At 43.5% G+C, this 18,069-nt stretch overlaps 2 protein-coding genes across 13 annotated transcripts in view; one reads left to right on the forward strand and one right to left on the reverse strand.

Annotated features, from left to right (window-relative positions):
• Positions 1-619: 619 nt before the first annotated feature.
• On the forward strand, positions 620-11,282 carry SIRAL2 (SIR2 antiphage like 2). Of its 10 annotated transcripts, none has more exons than XM_088055686.1 (9): positions 620-792; positions 871-928; positions 3,298-3,353; positions 4,410-4,810; positions 5,761-5,982; positions 6,587-6,715; positions 7,497-7,782; positions 9,611-9,643; positions 11,039-11,282. In XM_088055686.1, the coding sequence occupies exons 4-9, from the start codon at positions 4,412-4,414 to the stop codon at positions 11,140-11,142; spliced, it is 1,173 nt and encodes a 390-aa protein (XP_087911812.1). In that variant the 5' UTR covers positions 620-792; positions 871-928; positions 3,298-3,353; positions 4,410-4,411; the 3' UTR covers positions 11,143-11,282. The 10 variants fall into 10 exon arrangements, with proteins under 10 accessions (XP_087911812.1, XP_087911810.1, XP_087911815.1 ...); XM_088055684.1 differs by having other exon boundaries at positions 4,453-4,810; XM_088055689.1 differs by having other exon boundaries at positions 4,558-4,810.
• A 2,483-nt stretch (positions 11,283-13,765) lies between these two features.
• Positions 13,766-18,069, reverse strand: part of SMC1B (structural maintenance of chromosomes 1B) — a 31,524-nt gene continuing 27,220 nt past the window's right edge. For 2 of the 3 annotated variants that reach the window (XM_088055767.1, XM_088055766.1), the window contains exons 24-25: positions 15,467-15,577; positions 13,766-15,192 (exon numbers count right to left, since the gene is read on the reverse strand). In XM_088055767.1, coding sequence (XP_087911893.1) covers positions 15,082-15,192; positions 15,467-15,577 — 222 coding nt within the window. In that variant the 3' untranslated portion in view covers positions 13,766-15,081. Of the gene's footprint in view, positions 15,193-15,466; positions 15,578-16,630; positions 17,395-18,069 lie in introns of those variants that run through there. The other variant, XM_088055768.1, reaches the window with a different exon arrangement.

Genomic DNA, 18,069 nt, shown 5'->3' on the forward strand with positions numbered 1-18,069 from the left:
TGAAAAAGATAGCCGGAGACCTTTTTTTTTCTTTTGTAAACTATCTTATCCAGATGAAGACAGCAGTGACCAGAACTCTGGGGGGAGGAATTTATTGCATTTCTGGTATCAGGGAATGTAAATCTCAATGGCGCCAAGAAGATTGATCTATTGGGAAGGGGGCAAGAGAAAACTAAACAGAAGAACACCAAAAATCCTAAGAAGAATGTATTAATAAGTATGAGAATTTATGGATATGTAGTAGGATTCTGTTTTTAAGGGACAACTCTTTCTTAGTAAGGTGTGCTCTCTTGGCTGAATGCAGAGACACCCGGCTGTATCTGTATACTTTATTTTTTTTCTCCTAATTGTTTGGGTTTTTTTTTTATTAAACTTTAAAATTCTATAAAAATTATGTGAACCTCGTTTTTCACAAAAGGGAGGTGGGACTTCTGATGAGGAAAAAACGCTGCAACTGAGCTAAATGTTGTTAACCAAACACCAGAAAAAACTGTGCTGAAGGACCTACCTGGAAGTTTTTACACTCTGGCTTTAAGATATTAAAAGCTTAAAAAAAAGAACAAAAAAAAAAAAAAAAAAAAAAAAAGAGGATTGGAAGGGAGGAGGCGCTGTGGGTGTTGCTAGCGATGTGACTTGTTGGAGAGGCAGCTGTGTGCACTCCTTGCTCTCCTTGCAGGTGGCCGTGCCCAAGGCGGCCTGTGCCACCTGCTGTCCCGGCCTCACAGCATCGCCCCTCATGATGCCTCGGCCACCCCCGGCAGCCCCGCCGTGCCGCCGGTAGAGCCATCCAAGGTAACGCTGCCGTCTCTTGTCTAACACCTCCGTCAGCAGTACGTTTTCAGAGCACTAACTGCTTAACATGCGCCTTAGCCAGTTCGCTTTCTCCGGCAGCTGAAAGCTGACTGCTGCACTTCACACAGACCCGCAGGTGGGTACTCTTGCCCCTCAGGGGTTTTCGGGATCCGCGGCCGGTCCCATGCCCGTTCTCGGACCGGGGCCTAGGGGACAGACGCGTTCACCTCCCCGCCGCCCTCCCACCGCGGGGTTTGAGGGGAACGGCCGCGGTTTAGGAGCAGATTTTAGTTGGAATGTGATTGTCGGAGGTACGCGGAACCTCGGTGCGGGGTGGCTGTTTCCCGGGCGGCGGGAAGGCTCGGCCCCGGAGCCCGTCGGGTCGCTCCCGGAAGCAGGCCGGGAATTGGGACCGGCAGCCCCGGCTGTCCCGCTCCGGCTCCCGCTCACGGCGGGGTTCTTCTCGGAGGGAATTGTGGGTTCGGGATAGGGCATTTCTTTTCCCACGGCTGCCTTTTGGGTTGAACGTTTTAGGCTGTTATCAGATATAAAACTGTCTCCAAACACTCGCTTCGTCGGGTTAGCCTGGTGACCTGGAGTTTCAGTCGGTGAATAGAGCTCTTATTTCACCGATAGAAACGGATTGTGTTGAGCAGGAAAGATGTGAGATTAGAAGTTGTTTCGATGTCCTCATTGTGTTGGGAGTAAGGACCCTGCTCCCATCCCAGCTTGGACATCCCTGGGTCCCCGTGGGCTCCCACTTCCAGCCTGCCGTGAGAAAATCGTGTTGAAAAGCAGCTGCCCAAACCTGTGCTCAGTCCCGGAGGATGTTCCAGAGCAGCTCCCAGTACTCGGACCACGGGGAGATTTGACCCCCCCATCGCAGCCATTTCTCTGTGAGGATTGGGGGATCATTGCTCCCACTCCTTGCACGGCTGCGCCTTTCAGGAAGCTCCTTTTAGGAGCTAAAAGGAAGCAGCGAGGTCTGAAATGTTGGTATCGACAGCAGCCCGTGGTGAGATGCTTTTATTAAATGTGGGGAGTTACCATTACTAAAGCTTTCTTCAGTTGGGTTATAAAATAAGAACTATTTTTTCCACAAAAGTAAGTTGCCCTTCCTTCCTGTGTTGTTTTTGCATTGTGCACTCATAATGTTCCCATGTATGAAGGAGTCTTGTGGCACCTGGGGGTCATGTTTTAGGGGTGATTATGGTGATGCTGGGGTGGTGACCTTGTTGATCTGGATGGTTTCTGCCAGCCTTGATGGTTCTGTGTGATTTTGAAGTGCTCTGCCCTAGACAGATTATTGCCCTGATTTTTGGATGTGCTAATGATGACAGTGGGGCACCTCTGTAGGATGCTGTTGGTCAGGGAAGGGAGTTCAGAGAAAATAAATATTACAACAAGAAAAGGTTTTTCCTCCTTAAAAGACACCATGAGTACATTTGCTGAAAACATCTGTGGGGAGGATTTTGTTTGGGTTTGTTTTTCTGGTTTTTTAGGGGGGTTGTTTTGGACTTTGGTTGGGTTGGGTTGGAGTTGGTTGGTTGGGGTTTTTTGTGGTTTTGAAAATTTTGTTTGTTTGTTTGTTCTGTTGGGATTTTTTGGGGTGATTTTAATTTTTTTTTGTTGGTTGGTTTGGGTTTTTATGTTAGCCAAATAATTTCCAAATTTGGAGCCTCTTGCTTCCACATTAGATTCCAGCACATGAATACAAGAGTTGGCAGTTACCTTAGGAGCTTTGGCTCTGGCACAATGATTATTTGAGGGATTAGGGTCTGCAGTTTGCCATCACCACCACCACCAAAACCTGTGTCTCAAAGCCAAACAGAAAAATACGTCTTCATAAAAAAATAAACCCATGTAATGGAACTTGGGGGTTTCTAAGTAATGATCCTATAGCAGTTCTCCTGCCAAGATGGTGTCTTTCTTGTACTAAAGACATAATAGATGATAGAGAAATAAGTTGTTTTTCTTCTTCTCAGCAAGAGAAAAATATTTTATTTATTTTTAAATAAAATCTGTCATACCCTGCAGTATGGTCATGTAGCCAGGTGGCTCTCAGAGGGCTTCTTGTGAGCAGGATGTCATGTGGAAGCCTGGTTTCCACAAACTGGATTGAATAAACTGATTATTATGAAAAAAAATAATAAAATCAAGAAACTCATTGACTTCAAATGACTTGTAGTTTTAGTGGGTCTGATAAATTTTATCTTGAGTTTAGACACAAGTATTTTTTAGCTGCATGAATAGCTGCATCTCTGTTAACTCAGGCCTATGGCATTTGGAAGCTTAACTGGAGCTGTGCTGGGTTTGCACACTTGTCCTCTGTCAGGTTTGTTTCCATCAGTGCCTTGCTTCACTGGGATGTGACACATGGAGCCTTGATATTAAAGTAGCTGGTAGGAATAAAGAGAAAAAATCAACAGTAATACATCTGATTTTGGTTTTGGCTTTTTCTAGGGTAGAAGCATTAAGAATTACTTTGCTTTTTGTTTTATTTAGGGCTCAGAGATGGATTCACCAGAAGGGGCTACAATTAGAAGTGAGCAGAAGTTCAGGTAACTTGTATTAGAGTTGATACAAAGCTGTCTCTTAATGAAAGTCTGAAACCACAGTGGGAATAAACTACCGAGTACTGAATACAAGAACAACATCATGCCTGAAAACTTGAAATTATTGCAGAAGCTTGTTTCTTCATTGACTAAATACTTCATGTTCAGCCAAGTTGTTTATGGAAAATAAATAATGAGAGGAAACAATTTGGGGTAAATGTTGCAGGAAGGCATGGGGTCATCAAACACTTTTTATTTGTAGGCACTAGTTGGCAGCCATACTTATATATTTATTGCTTTTCTTGAGGCTGTTCCAAATTGAACATTATAGTTTGACCTAGATGGTCTCCGATGATTGTGAAATAAGAGGTGTTAATCATCTTTACTACCATGTTACCTGGAACTGAAAATCTGTAAAGGTAGTTTGGAAAGTCAGGAGAGTTCTGAGGTTCTGTACTTGTTTGCACAGAAGTGATTTTGCTGTATGGTTTATGTGCATTTTCACTTCTTTGCTGAGTAATCATGAAAGACAGATTTTCCTCACAGTTCCCTGTGCTGGTTTGTGCAGAGAATGTGGATGTAACACCAACACACCTCTGAGAGAGATATGTGGGTAGTAATGTCTAAATAGTGAGTTAGATGAACCCTTTATCTGAACTAGCATGATTGCTATGTTCACATATCTACAGTGATGATAAATGAGAATAAAATATTCCACCTCTTCCCAGAAAAAAATGAAAGTTTGTATTTTTTGAATATTGTGACTTGTCTCTTTGAAATAGTTCTACATAATTTCTATCACACATGTATTAGTTCAGTCACTGGACAATCTTGCTTACTTTTTTCAAAATTTCATTGGAAATGGTGTTTGGCTTACTCAGTGGCCTGGCAATTGTCAATTTGGATCTCAGAGATAGTAGAGATTTGAAGTTGTCACCTTGTTTTGGCTGGCATTAACCATGCACATTTACTTATATGAAATGGCAAAAAGGCTTCTAGGCTGTTGTTGGTTTGGGGGAGGCCATGAGCTTCTGTGGCTGCTCATCTCATCCTGTTGTATAGGAATGGAGAACTCTGTTCCTGCTGGTTGGTTGGTGTTTTGCAGAAGTTGTAATGGCTCAGGTGAACTTCTGGAGTCAGTCCCTGAGCTCTTCAGGCAAGCCAGGAAATGCACCGTGAACAATGAACACTTTTGTTTTCTGTGTTCAAGAAAATTCTTAAAAAGTCTTGTAAGAAAGCAGCCTCAGGACCTTCTCCTGGTAATTGGGACGGGGGTGAGTGCTGCGGTAGCCCCAGGAATCCCGGCACTCTGCTCCTGGAGGAGCTGCATTGAGGCTGTCCTTGGAGCAGCTGAGCAGCTGGAGGTACTGCACCCCGGGGATGTTGCTGAATTCCGTAACAAAGTAATCAAAGAGAGAGACCTGCTTGTGGTTGCGCATGATCTCATCAGGAAGATGTCACCAGTGAGTATGTTTATAACCTCTGTTAATTTCTAAACCCACTATGTACTTTTGTTCTAAGGAAACACTGCTTCCAAAAGTTTATTTTTTTTCTGGTGAAAATGCAAATTTTGTGAGTAATCATACAGCCCATTGTACATTTTGGGGAGGCTAAAAAATCCCTGAGTTTTAGTATAAGTTAGTATTCATCAGAATTAATGCAAACAAGAGTCCTGACTATTAAATATTTGCTGGAATGTTTCTGAGAAGTGAAAGAGGAATTTCTAGATCTGTGGCTGTAACTGGGGAGATCCTGAAAGTACAGGTAGGCCTTGAGCCTACTGATGACCTTGGGCCACACATTGTGAATCACTGGTGCAGCTCACACTTTCCCGAGGACAGCCCATGCATTCCCATTCTCAGTCATCCATCTGAGTTTCCAGAGTTTTTCAAAATGTGTTAAGACCTTTGTCAAGTCTTCCTTCTAGCTGAAATGATCTGGGTGACAGACATAGGGCTAAGTGTAGGCTGGGGTGACAGTAAGTCTGCATGTGTTCATAGCAGATTTAATCATTAATGATGTTTTCTCAACCAGGAATGAAAAAACAGAACCCCCTGTCCCCCCTTTAATAATATATCCCAGGGATATCCAGGATATACTGAATAGCTGAATACTGTTAAAATACTGGTTAGTCTGAATCCAGGGTAAGCTAATTTTAGTGTTGTTTTATTGTACTTGTATTACACACTCTCCTGAGAAACCCAGGCAATTGTTTGGAGCTGCACTAAATAGAGGCAAGAGCTCTGGAACAAATTGAGATTTGTTTTGGGTGGTTTTGATTGGTGTACTGTTCAAGCCCTCTTTTACAGGAATGCTTTGGCATTAAGTAGACCGATGGACAGTGGGTTCCTGTGGGAGGCAGTTGTAACAGAGCACATGGGCCTGATGGAGTGTTCCTCTCCTCTTTCCTCAGCGTACCGGTGACACAAAGCCAAACTTCTTCCAGGACTGCTTAATGGAGGTGTTTGATAATTTAGAACAACACATTCAGAACCCTGTGGTTCTACAATCCATCCTGAGGCTTATGGAAAGAGGCACAATGGTTTTGACTACAAACTATGATAATTTGCTTGAAATATTTGGTCAGCAGCAGGGTAAACCTATGGAATCCTTAGACCTTAAAGATAAGGATAAGGTACGATGAGAGCAGTAAAATTATTAGACTTAATATATGACAAATCAGCACATTAGCTGCACTGAAAGATGTTTTGCTGTTTAAAGAGTCAAGACCAAAAGTTGGTAATTGTTAAAGCATGTTTATAAGCTACAGAAGACTCCCAGATGTTTCTTTTACATATCTCTTTTTTCTGAATAATCTGATAAGGAGAATTTCAGTGACATGTTTGTTAACTAATACTCTGCCATTTATTGGAAAAAACCCACCAATTATTTAACTTATGTAAAGTCATTGTTAAAATTCCAAGCAGAATTTCACCTGGCTGGTAATTAATTTGCTGTTCATACCTTTTCTGTCAGTGCTGCTGGAACTTGCTTTTTTATTTGACTGGCTGTTTAACCCAAAAAGCCAGAGACAGCTGCAGTATCAGCCATCACATCTTTGTTACCATTTAAAGCGAGCTGTTTAATTAGTAATTACAACCTCTTGCTGTAGGAAAGTGGAAAAGGACTTGTTTCTACTTTAGGTGTTTTATAAGTCAGTTCAGCTGTATAGTTTTGCAGATTCATGGTGAGTGTGGTATATTATAACAAAAGGATGTATCTTGCATGATGTGCTTTAGGTTCTTCAGTGGGCAAGGGGCCATGTAAAATACGGAGTTCTTCATATTCACGGCTTATATACAGATCCCTGTGGAATGGTGCTTGATCCCTCAGGATATAAAGATGTTACTCAAGATCCTGAAGTCATGGTTTGTGTGTACTTTAAAATTTTGATTATGTTTTGCCAGTTTTCTTGTAATCACTGCAGACAAGATACCTAAGGCTCTGTGGGATCTTATAAATTAAATACTTGGGGACTAGAGGAGTTACTCAGAATTATTCAGATAGGTGGCTCTATTGCCAGGGCAGTGTGTGCCCTTGGGTACTGTGGCTGTGTAAATCACAACCAAACCCTTCAGCTGGATGTCAGTTTGTATTTATCTTTGGAAAGAACAAGAGCCTCAGAATACTGGACACCAGGACAAGGATTCATCATCATATGGTTGCTGGGTTTCTTAGGGGTTTAAACTGGTACCAGCCCTGGATCCTGGACTTAATGTTGTCTTAGCTGTCATAGGAAGTCAAATATTTGGTGAAGAATATTTATTTTCCTTATTTAGAGATTGACCTAAGAGGAACACAATATTCTGTCACCCTAATTCTTTCAATTTAAATTCCCTTGCTGGCAACACTTACATGCCCATTTAAATTCCATGGAATGGCTTGGGTTGGAAGAGACCTTAATAAAGATTGTCTTGTTCCAACTCCCATATTTGTATGATAAATTTTTTTTTTTTTTTTTTTTTGGTTGTAGGAACAATGGTTATGAAATGTCAGTTTGGCCTGGTCCTAAAGCATTTGCTTTTTTCAGGTCACTAGTGACATTCTGTTTTGCTGGTCCTTTTCTGGCTGATGTATTTTAGAAGTTCTGACCTTGGCTTTTGTCTGCTGAAGTAAATGGAGCTCTTCTTTCTTTCTATTCTTTCACAGGAGGTTCTTCAGAACTTGTACCGAACCAAGTCTTTTTTGTTTTTGGGTTGTGGAGAGACTCTGCGTGACCAGATATTCCAAGCTCTTTTTCTTTACACAGTAAAGAACAAAGTGGATCTAGAACATTACATGTTGGTGCTTAAAGAAAACGAAGACCACTTTTTTAAGCTCCAGGCAGACATGCTGCTGCATGGAATAAAAGTAGTGTCCTATGGGGACTGCTTCCAACAATTCCCAGAGTATGTCCAGGATCTGGCTGCTCAAATCTGCAAACAGAGAAGTCCAGGTAATGTGGCCTCTTCAGCAGCACAACCTGGAGCAGGTACTAGGCAGTTTGTCCTGCCTGAACACTGCAGCTGATGTGAGCCACTGGCCTTATATGCAGCTTTGTTGCTTGTGAGGGACATGCAGAGTTGGAACATGTGGCCAAACTTTAACTAGATGTTTTTTTTTTAAAATCTGTGGACTTTGGAGGGCTGTGAATTCTTGAAAATTTAATCTTGAATTCCAGATTTGTCTCTTTTGAAAATCTTGTGATCTGGTTTATAAGTCAAGATCCCAAACAAAACCATTTTCAGGTGTGCAGAACTGCTCCGTACATCACCAGACTGTCAGGGTTTGGTTTTTTGTGTCTATTTGCAAACTCTATTCTCAAATGTAGCAGGGGGAGTTTGTCAAAAGTGCTGTATTAAAGAAATGAGAAATGCAAAACCAAAATAAGCCTGATGCAGAGTGGGGACTACAGGCCCCCAGACACTCACTAGAAAAGGAACACAGCAGACTGCAAGCAGTCCAGGAATCCTGGAATGCCTTGAGGACCACTTCCTAGGAGAGGTAATGGAGAGCCCAGCAGAGGAGAGGCTCAGCTGGACCTGAGGTCAGGATTGGTAGTAACTTGGGCTGGAGTATTCATGTCCTGGTGGAATTCTCAATCTGCTAAACCATGATGAAGTTGATTAGCCATATTATTTGAAAAATTGTGTCAACTCAGGAGATTCCCACTGACAGGAAAAGAAGCAGCATAATCTGCACTTTTCAAAATGGAAAAAAGGAAGACTTGGGGAATGTGGGTAAAAAATGGGCTGGATGGTCAGTGGTTCTATGTGTGGATGGAAACTGATGGAAGCTGCATCCTCCAGGAGTCTGTGTTAGGATCAGGACCATGTAATGGTTTTGACAGGGATGTAGACAGTGAGCTCAAGTGTGTCCTCAGCAGGTGACAGCAAGCTGAGGGCTGTGATTATAGGGAAGGGGTCACATCCAGAGTGGTTAGGCTGGAGAGGCAGGGCTGTGCAATCACCAAGTTTAGCAAGGCCAGGGTCCTGCAATCACAAGCACAAATCCAGGCTGAGGATGAGCAGATGGAGCAACCCTGGTGAAGACCTTGGGGTGCTGGTGGGTGAGAGCTGGACAGACCCCATCTTAGAAGCCCCCCTGTGCTGGGCTGAGCCCCCAGTGTGGGCAGCAGGGGAGGGGGGAAATCTGCTCCTCTGCCCTGCTCAGGTGAGATCCCACCTGCAGAGCTGCCTTGAGCCCAGGGGTCCCCAGCATCAGAAGGACATGGAGCTCCTGGAAGTGGGTCCAGAGGTGGGCAGCAAAGATCAGGGGCTGGAGTACCTCTGCTTTGGAGACAGGCTGTGAGAACTGGGGGTGTTCAGCCTGGAGAAGAGGAGGCTCTAGGGAGATCTTACAGCAGTCTTCCAGTGCCTAAAGGGACTCCCAGAGAGCTGGAGAAGGACTTTTGGACAAGGGCACATAGGGACAGGACAAGGGTGAATGGCTTCAAACTGAAAGGGCATAGATTTAGATTAGAGAGGACATGTTTTTATGATCAGAATGGTGGGACCCTGGCACAGGTTGCCCAGGGAAGCTGTGGCTGCCCCATCCCTGGAAGTGTTCAGGGCCAGGCTGGATGGGGCTTGGAGCAACCTGGGATAGTGGAAGGTGTCCTGGCCCCTGGCAGGAGGGTGGATCTGGATGAGCTTTAACATCCCTTCAAACCTAGACCATTCTGGGATTCTAGATACAACCTTGCTGTTTTGGGATGGTGCATAACAGTATAAAAACTTCCTGGATGCTCATGTGTGTTGCTAATGTCTCTTACACTTCTCTAGATGCTGAACGGGTGGACAGCACAACGCTGTTGGGTAAGTAATGCTTTTATTTTCACAGAAAGTTCCATAATGGTACCAACACAAGAAAAATATCCCTCTTATTTCCAAAGTAATTAAATAATTACTGTGCAGAGCTCTGAGTTAGCTCTGAAAGTTTGCTGAATGCTCTTTTTTTACTCTGGTTTTCTTTCTGCCTAGCAGCAGGTAACTGATAGCCTTTTCAGATCTATCAAATGACAAATGATAGTATTACCTCAGAATACTCTGGTCAATGTTAGTAACTCTATATACATTTTCTGGAGGTTTTACATGCTAACATCAATGAGATTTTTGGCTTATATTTCCAAATACAGGTTTCTGTTCCAAAAGCCTTCCTTAAGGGGGTCAGGAAGAGTGAATCTCAAGGGTGTGGTACTGAAGGTGATTTTTCAGCTGAGCTGTTCAGGTTGCTTTGTGGTATTTCTATGAATAACCCAAGCAATAATACTTTCAAGTTGATGGAGAAAATATAGCGAAACAACTTAAAAAAGATTCCATTCCTGAGAGATCTGTGCTGCTGCAGACAACATAAAAATTGTATAGGAGTATCATTCAGTACTGCATGTAAGGGCCTTTGGCAGTGCAGGAGGTGAAACCCCTGCTCTTTCCCAATCAAAAAGCACAAGCTCCAAGACACTTATGTGCAGGTGTAAAGTCAGAGATTAGTTTTGTAATTCCAGTGGGATTTTAAATTTACATTTCTCTCAACTGAGTTCATAAATCCCATTTTCAATAAAGTACAATTAGGCAGAAGAGAAACCAAAACCTTGAGTACAATTTATTCCAGTCCCTCTTAACAGTCCTCCTTTACTAACTTGGTAGGACCATCTTTAGGTAGTTTTAGCACCTCTTTACTTGTAGTTCAGAACACAGATTAAGTAAAAAACCCAAGAGGATTATTGTGTGTAATACTCCACAAAATCTAAGTGAATATTCAGGTTTTGAAGGTATTTCTATTCCATTCATGTTACTCTTCAGTTATGTTGTTTATGTACTTCCAACAGCAGCTTACACCAATGATTTTTTGTTGCAGACTTAAGGAATGGTTCAGGTTGGGACCACTGGGGTAATCTATTTCAGTCATCCTACTCAAGCTGGGGCATCTGAACAAGAGATCCAGACATACGTGTGAGCTCCATAGGTGTTAAATTAGCTTCAGCAAAAGGCAGCTGAATCCTGATCTGAGTCCCTGTTGTTTGTGTCAGTTTTGGGGGAGAGCTTGTGCCCAGACCTTTAGCAGGGTTCATGTTATGTGTAATTCAGAATCCAAATATGAGAACCTCAGGAGACCAGGATTGTATCTTGCTAGCTGGTGCTTAAAATAAAAAGTACACCAAACACATGAATGTAGCAATATTAATTTGTTTTCTTTCCCCTCTCTCACCCCAGGAACTTCATGTGTGGACTGTGCTAAAAGGAAGTTAGGAGAAAGTGGCACTGATTCTCCTAAGAGGATAAAGCAGTCAGATAATGATATACCCACTCTTGAATGAAAACCCCAAACACCCAAGGCCCACCTCAGAAGCTTTTTAACAGTAGGTGCTTTACATCTGCTGCATGGAGAGTTTTGAGCTGGTATTTCCATGATTTTAAATGGAATAAAATTGCACATACTAGCTTTCTCTTTTCTAAAGCCCTGAGTTGTGTGTGTAAAGCTTGAGAGTCAAATGAGTCACTGCCAGACCTCCCAGGCAGGACGTGCAAGGTCAGATAGAAGCAGATGCAACTTCTGGTTGCATCTGTGTGAAGCCACTTGGACCAAACTCTTCCCCAAGTTAAGCCACAACGTTTGAATCTGGTAGAAGTGCCTCTTGGCACACCTGCCTTTGAAATAGAGGGGTTTCAGTTCTCCCATCAGTTGAAGTTCTGGATTCTTCAGGGGTCTTGCAGGCTTCAGTCTCTGATCCCCAAGTCCTGAAGAACAGTGTTTAACATTTATGGAACCCACTGAATGATGACCCACCTACTTTCCACTTTTGGAATGAGGATTTGTTTTTTCCTGTGTGTGGCAAAGCATGAGATCACCTGGGGCAGAAAGGCTGGAACAGTGCTGCATCTGCAGGGACAGTGCAGGGCAGGCGCTCTCTGACCTCTCTGCAGTGGGTTCCTGTGGAAATACTTTAAATATCGGAACATCACAGACTGTGCTGCCTTGGGCAGCAGGTAACTGTCTTGCAGTGGAATGAAACCCAGTTATTATCAAAGGATCTGTCTGCAGGTAAAATTCCTAGTGTGTAAGTTCACCTTCGTTTGAACTGGTCCAAGGGTGAAGGTGAGACCCAGCAGTACTGGTACTTCCAGGTACTTGTCAGCAAGACAGAATTCCCACTGCAGCTGCCAGCACTGGTAATCACATGAAGTTTTCCAGTCAGTGGGCTCTCATCTCAGTGTCTGCAGGAGAGCATGTCCAGGGCTGTTCTTTGGCATCACCTTTGCTGATGCCATGTCTTGGTTTGGAAGACAGGTGTCTGCTAGGGAAAGCAGGAGCCTCCCTTGGAATGAAAATGTAGACCCCCTCCCTCTGAATTATAATTTTGCAATCAAGGGGCTCTCAGGCAGAGATCTGGGGATAGGAATAACAGTTCTTTACTAGTATGTATAACAAGGCACACAAACAACAATAACTACAGCGTTAGCAACAAAACAGAGCAAGGGACCCCGTGACAGCTTTCTCGGCTGAGATGGGAAGGGATGGAGGAGAGGCTTTGCTTCACAAACCCCTCGGGCAGTCAGTCCCGGTGCTCCTGCAGGGCTCTGAGGAACACTCAGCTGGAACAGCAGGGATGAGCTGAGATCTTGGGCTGGTGGCTGAGGTGGATCAGCAGCTCTGTGGCGGTGCCTGGCACTGCCACACGTCCCGGCAGGACAGGGAGTGAGGGCAAGAAGGAAGGAGAAGAAGCAGCAGCAGTTCCACCTGGGTGATGGTGAATTCCCTTCTCCAAGCTGCAACAGCTCAGTGTCTCGCTCCCCAGCCCAATAAACCAGCCAGCCCTCAGCTGCCCCTCCCCTTCCCTTCCTTGCTGGGCCCAGCCGAACTCGCTGTTTCTCTCAAGCACACAAGTACCAGCCATCAGGATTTCCCTGCAACTAATGGGCAAAAAATTCCGTAGGTGAGATGGAACGAAAAGAAAGACATCTAACCCCCAACATGCCAGTACAGGTGTACCTGGCAGGGCTGAAGGATTGTTCCTGTCAGTTTTCCCTGTTGCTGTTTCCTAAAGATTTCTGTTATGCCTTCGGAGAGCAGATCACATTGTATTGGGGTTTTACAGGGAGGGCAAAGGGTGGGTCTGGCAGGTGACCTTTCTGAGCTGTGGTGTGGCAGGTCTTCACTCCCTGGGACAAAAAGCTTTAGTGAGGTGCACTCTGAGGATGCTGCTGTGCTCCTGCAGGCCTTCAGGCATGCCACAGCCACCCTGTTCCTCTGACAGGGTCTATTTACACCAAGATCACTTCTGAAAATTGTCTTTCAGCATCACAAAGAGCATGATCTGCGAGACTACCTTCAAACGTAAGCTTGTACAGTCAGTATGAACGGGCTGCTTTGGAAAGTGACTAGCCAGGCTCTTGTGATCCTGTTGATCAGCTCAGAACACTGCATCTGTTGTTTCAAGCTGAAGCAAAATTTATCTCTTGCAGTGATGTATTTATGATCCTGATTACTACCACTATTTAAACCCTAAAGTAATGCAACTCCTTATCAGGCCATTGAAGCTGGGTCCACAATAGGAAATCCCATCCCTCCCCTTGGTAAGGATCAGCTTACACTCAGCACCGGTGATTCTTCCCTTGTAGATACTGCTGAACTGTAGCTTGTCCAGCAGCCTCCCATCTCCTCAAAAGCAAAGAATGAGGGGTTATTTTATCTCCTAACACATCTGTTGTGTTCTGGGGCTGCAGGATCATGTCCAGAGAGGCTACAGTTATTAGTGACTGGCATGAGAACTCCACGAGACTGGTCTCTGTTTAAGCTCAGGAAACCGTTTATTCAGCTTAAATCAGAGACAGAGAGCCCAGAACAGAGGCAGGATGGTAGGTTTTATGGGGGAGGGCCAGGGTGGAGTTTAAGGTTGGGGACTAACAGAGACATAAGCAAGGAAGAAACCCCAGGCAGGGATGGGGTGGGCCAACTCTTCCCAGGCTTACAGGGCACATCTCCCAAGGAAGAGGGATGGAATTTTACCATTCCCAGGCTTTAAAGCCACACCTCTCACTTAAACAATGCTAATCTGAAGCTAAATCTTTGCCTCTGTGGGCAGCAGCACCTCCCAGTTTGTTACCAAATTCTGAATTAAGGCACTGATGCTGACTCGTGTCAGAGTAAATTGTTTTATTCAATGAAGCGTAGCAATAACTCAAGTACTTGATGAACATCTGTATTCCTGTGAAACATGTTACACTCCTGCTCAGACAATCTTCCTCCCTGAGGCAGGATCCCCGCAGGCCCAGCACAAGCCCAGGGCTCACAGCACGTGATAAAGCAGGGGATGTGTAAACAACCGATAGGACAAAAGGAACCTGCTCTGTGAACACAAGATGTAATTATTATGAACAATCACAAACAAAGGGAACCTCTTCAGCACACAGAGGTGCAACATAAGCCAGATAAAGTGATTCCAGCTTTCAGTTTTCTGTACCCAACTTCATTAACTTTAGATCAAAAATTCATTAACTTCCAGCTGCTTAGATGGAAAACAGCCAGGAAAGCAAATTCAGTGTACTGGGACAGCTGCACAGTAACAAACCAATACATTTTTCTATATTTCTATATTAATTTCATTTGCCTCTATAGCATCTGACTCATTCTTTCCACTTCTGAACAAGGTGAAATAGCTCAGAGGTGAAATTTTTCAAGGTTACATCACAGCTCTAGAGCTGCATCACAAGTTTTTGTACAGTTAACTAATACTCGTGTAAGGCTGCAGTGGAAGACTGAAGTCTTTCTGGTTGTCACAGAAGTCACCAAAGATAACGAGCACATTCCAGTACCTTACTGTTTTAGAAAAGAGGAAATAATCCTATCTGAAGGCAAATAGATGCAGCTACAACACAGAAGGTCCTGACTGGAGTAGTGAGCACCTGAACAGTGTGCTGGCGCTATGGAATTTTCATAAGAAAAGTAAGAGGCTTGTTCTTTGAGATACTGTACTTCTGGAAATGAACCTGCAGCCCTTCTTTGTACAGCCAAAGTATTTGGAATGAAAGCTTTGGGTACCAGTGTGCACACCTCAGAAACAGCCTTGGGCTCCCACTCCTTAACAAAATTGCAACAAGGAGTAGCAGTTGATTCCCTTAATATTTTGCAAAACTGCTTCACTTGAAAAGTGAACATTTCCCAGTCAACATCTAATAGCCACATTCAAACTCAGGTTTGTAACAATCAGCTGTGAACCCAGCTCCTGCTGTCACCCAGCCCTGACACCATCCATGCGCTATTCGAAGAGAGAACCATGGCTGGGCTTCTCTGCTGTGTCCTGCTCTTCCCCCTCTGGGTACTCGGTAAGATCCAGGGTCAGGACTCGGCTGAACATAATGTCATCGTGCTGAGAAGAGGGAGGATGATCACACCATGTAACACACTTCTGGTACTTGAAATAAGCATTTCATAACTATCTTACCTCAATCATAACTATCATCTCAATCATAACTCAATCTTATGATTGCATCTCCCAAAGGAAGTTCCCTGGAGCTGGTACCTGCACAGCAGGACACACCCACTCACTCACCAACTGTGCATGATTCACTGGAGTAACACTTCAGGTGCAACCAGCACTTCAACAACCCCATGTGGATTATTTAACCATAATTAATTGTTACCTCAGGACACACTCCAATCAATGCATCTGCCTTGCAATAAAACTCTTCCTTCAGGGAAATAACTATCATTTGGAACTGTTCATGTGCCTGTTCTCTAATGAAACTTGAGACCTTTGGAAAGAAACCAAGTATTTCAGTTAGTTCTGGCAACCTGAAACAATGCTGTGATTAGGGAATGGTGAGGAAAGGACTGAACTGTGCTAGATGCAGAATTCCATCATTAAATAGAATTGCTAAAATGAGAAATAAACCAGTTCTAAAAGCCAGGTATTTTGCATGGTTTTAAGACAACCCCTCAGATGTGCTGCTTTTTGAAAATACTTAAGAAAATAATGGTTCATTCTAATGAATAAAGCTATAAAAAGACACCAGTGTCAATGAATAACCATTTTACTTTACATAACTAGAAAGGAAGGTGGAAATTTCTAAATAAGTTTTAAGAAAAGTGAAAAGTTCGTTACTGGCTGTATAATAATCTTCAATTAGTTCACTGCAGACAGCAGCAAATGTCTCAATGATAATGCAACTCAAACGTACAAAATTCAAGTTATTAATTGGTGAGTATTGCAATGTCCCCCAGTATAAATAAAATTCTGGATAAAGGAAAACCAGTACATTTTTAATGAGCCCTCTGCCTGCACAGTTCTATGTGACATGGAAATTAATTTTTTAATGAAAGAACTGTTAGAAAGTTACTGGAAAAACTGTTGCAAGTAAGTTAAAAACTTCACAATAATTTCAGAATATATTTTCAATTAGTGAGAGATCTGCTTTAATACATCATCAATCTGAAATATGGAAAGAGTTTAATTTCTTACAATAAAAAATAGGTACCAGTGAGTACAAGCAACAATCTTTCACAGATCAGTTTTGCTTACTTTCAGTATTTAATTTTAGCTCCTTTTGAACTGAATTGTGAAATCCAGGTGCATAGAGGCAAAATCACCTCTTTGTTTCCAGTGTTTTGACAAGAATGGTGCTCAGCACATCCTTAGGCATAAAGGGGACTTCTCTTCTGCCAGGCAGAATGAGCCTCCTCAGAGGGTCAAAGTGCAGCAAAATGCCTGGTGCATTCTATTAATCACCATCAGCTCTGTTAATGCATCATAGGTAGCCTATATGGAAAGCTGTCAACATCCCCAAAATCCTCACCTTCGTGCAATGTGTACAGGATTGGGGCATGTCTAACTGCAACAGGAATTTATTTGGATTAATAAAGTCATCCTGGTAACAACCACGTAAAGGCATGATCTGGGTCCCTGCCCAGCTCCAGCCAGAGCCAGGAAACATCAGCCAGCCACCCCAGAGAGCTGCAGAGACAGGCAGTGCTCATCACCTGACACACCCACCACAGCTTCCATGAAGAACAGAAATGTGAAGTTCAGCAGTAAATGGTGAAACAGCAAAGGAAAGCCTGGAGTCAGCCTGAACTGCTCCAAGTCATCAGCCTTGAGACATCTGAGCCCAGAAAGAGTTACACACAGAAAACACAATACTCATATTTAACTGGAATACATTATCTTTGAGTAGTCCCAAGTAAGGCTCATAAGCAGAGCAGTATGTGATAGCAGCTCAGGTCACAGAGGTGCTGTGTGATGTGTAATGCTGTTTTTAATCATGTCACTGAGAGCCAAACCCTGAAGTTTCCTTAGGGATCTTCATTATAGCCCCACTACATCCCATCTGATGTTGCTGAAACACACTGCACCAAGTTAAAACAACCTCAGGGCCTGCCTAACCCTTGTGCACTGGCATCCCAAGGATTATTTAGGGAATTCAGGTTCAGGAACCTCTCACAGTGAGTCAGTAATCTCCAAGAAGGAACTGAATTCTATATGGCAGGCGCAAGTGATAGAGCTTCCCAGCTATCTATTCCAGAGGAACCGTCCAATCAAACTCTGGGGTACTTGGCACATCACAGTTAATGCCTTCAAGGGAAAAACCAAAATGTTTGGTGTTTAAACAACTGCTTTTGTTAGGCTTTACCAAGACTGACATAAGCAGTAATGATAGTAGAAATACTGTTCTGAAAAAAAAAATGCTTCTACAGAAGAAAATCCAGGCATATGTGGAAAGTTTTAGGATTCCTCCCTACAAACAATCCCCCTGTTCTGAGCCTCCCCCCCTCCCAGGGGCTGCCATCCTCAGCTGCAATCTCTGTGCTCCAGCCTTGGTTCTTGTTACATTGAACAGTTATTGGCAAAAAGGGACAGAGAAATTGAGAGGGCAGGAAGGTGTTTAAATCAAGAAAAGTCATGTGACTAAAATGACTGGAGCAACAGCTTAATTGGTGCTAAGCCAAAAATAGTTACTAAGCCAATGATATTAAACACTCCAGTGACAGAATGACTTGGTTTCCACATCCAGACACACTCCTTGCTACTTCTCAGAGCCAACGGAATTCCAAGGCCTTACCAATTCCAAGCAGCACAATTCCCAGGTGCCCTCCAAGTCAGACTGTGACACATAGGGTTGCAACACAACACACCTGCACACCTTCACACTCTTCACCACCTCATCTCACCTTCCCAATTTTGAGACCAATCAAACACACTTGGATTAAGGAATCTAAATTTTAAATTTTTCCCATATCTCATGGACTG

Source organism: Pseudopodoces humilis, chromosome 5, assembly GCF_049639895.1.
Source record: "Pseudopodoces humilis isolate 2021_Gansu_Grassland_sample_001 chromosome 5, ASM4963989v1, whole genome shotgun sequence".
Classification (NCBI taxonomy): domain Eukaryota; kingdom Metazoa; phylum Chordata; class Aves; order Passeriformes; family Paridae; genus Pseudopodoces; species Pseudopodoces humilis.

Bases quoted from the DNA above. Each gene is read 5' to 3' on its own strand.
- SIRAL2 (XM_088055684.1), top strand. From the start codon at position 3,307: ATGGATTCACCAGAAGGGGCTACAATTAGAAGTGAGCAGAAGTTCAG. The intron at 4,811-5,760 runs GTGAGTATGTTT...CTCTTTCCTCAG, and splicing joins TCATCAGGAAGATGTCACCA to CGTACCGGTGACACAAAGCC. The intron at 5,983-6,586 runs GTACGATGAGAG...GATGTGCTTTAG, and splicing joins ACCTTAAAGATAAGGATAAG to GTTCTTCAGTGGGCAAGGGG.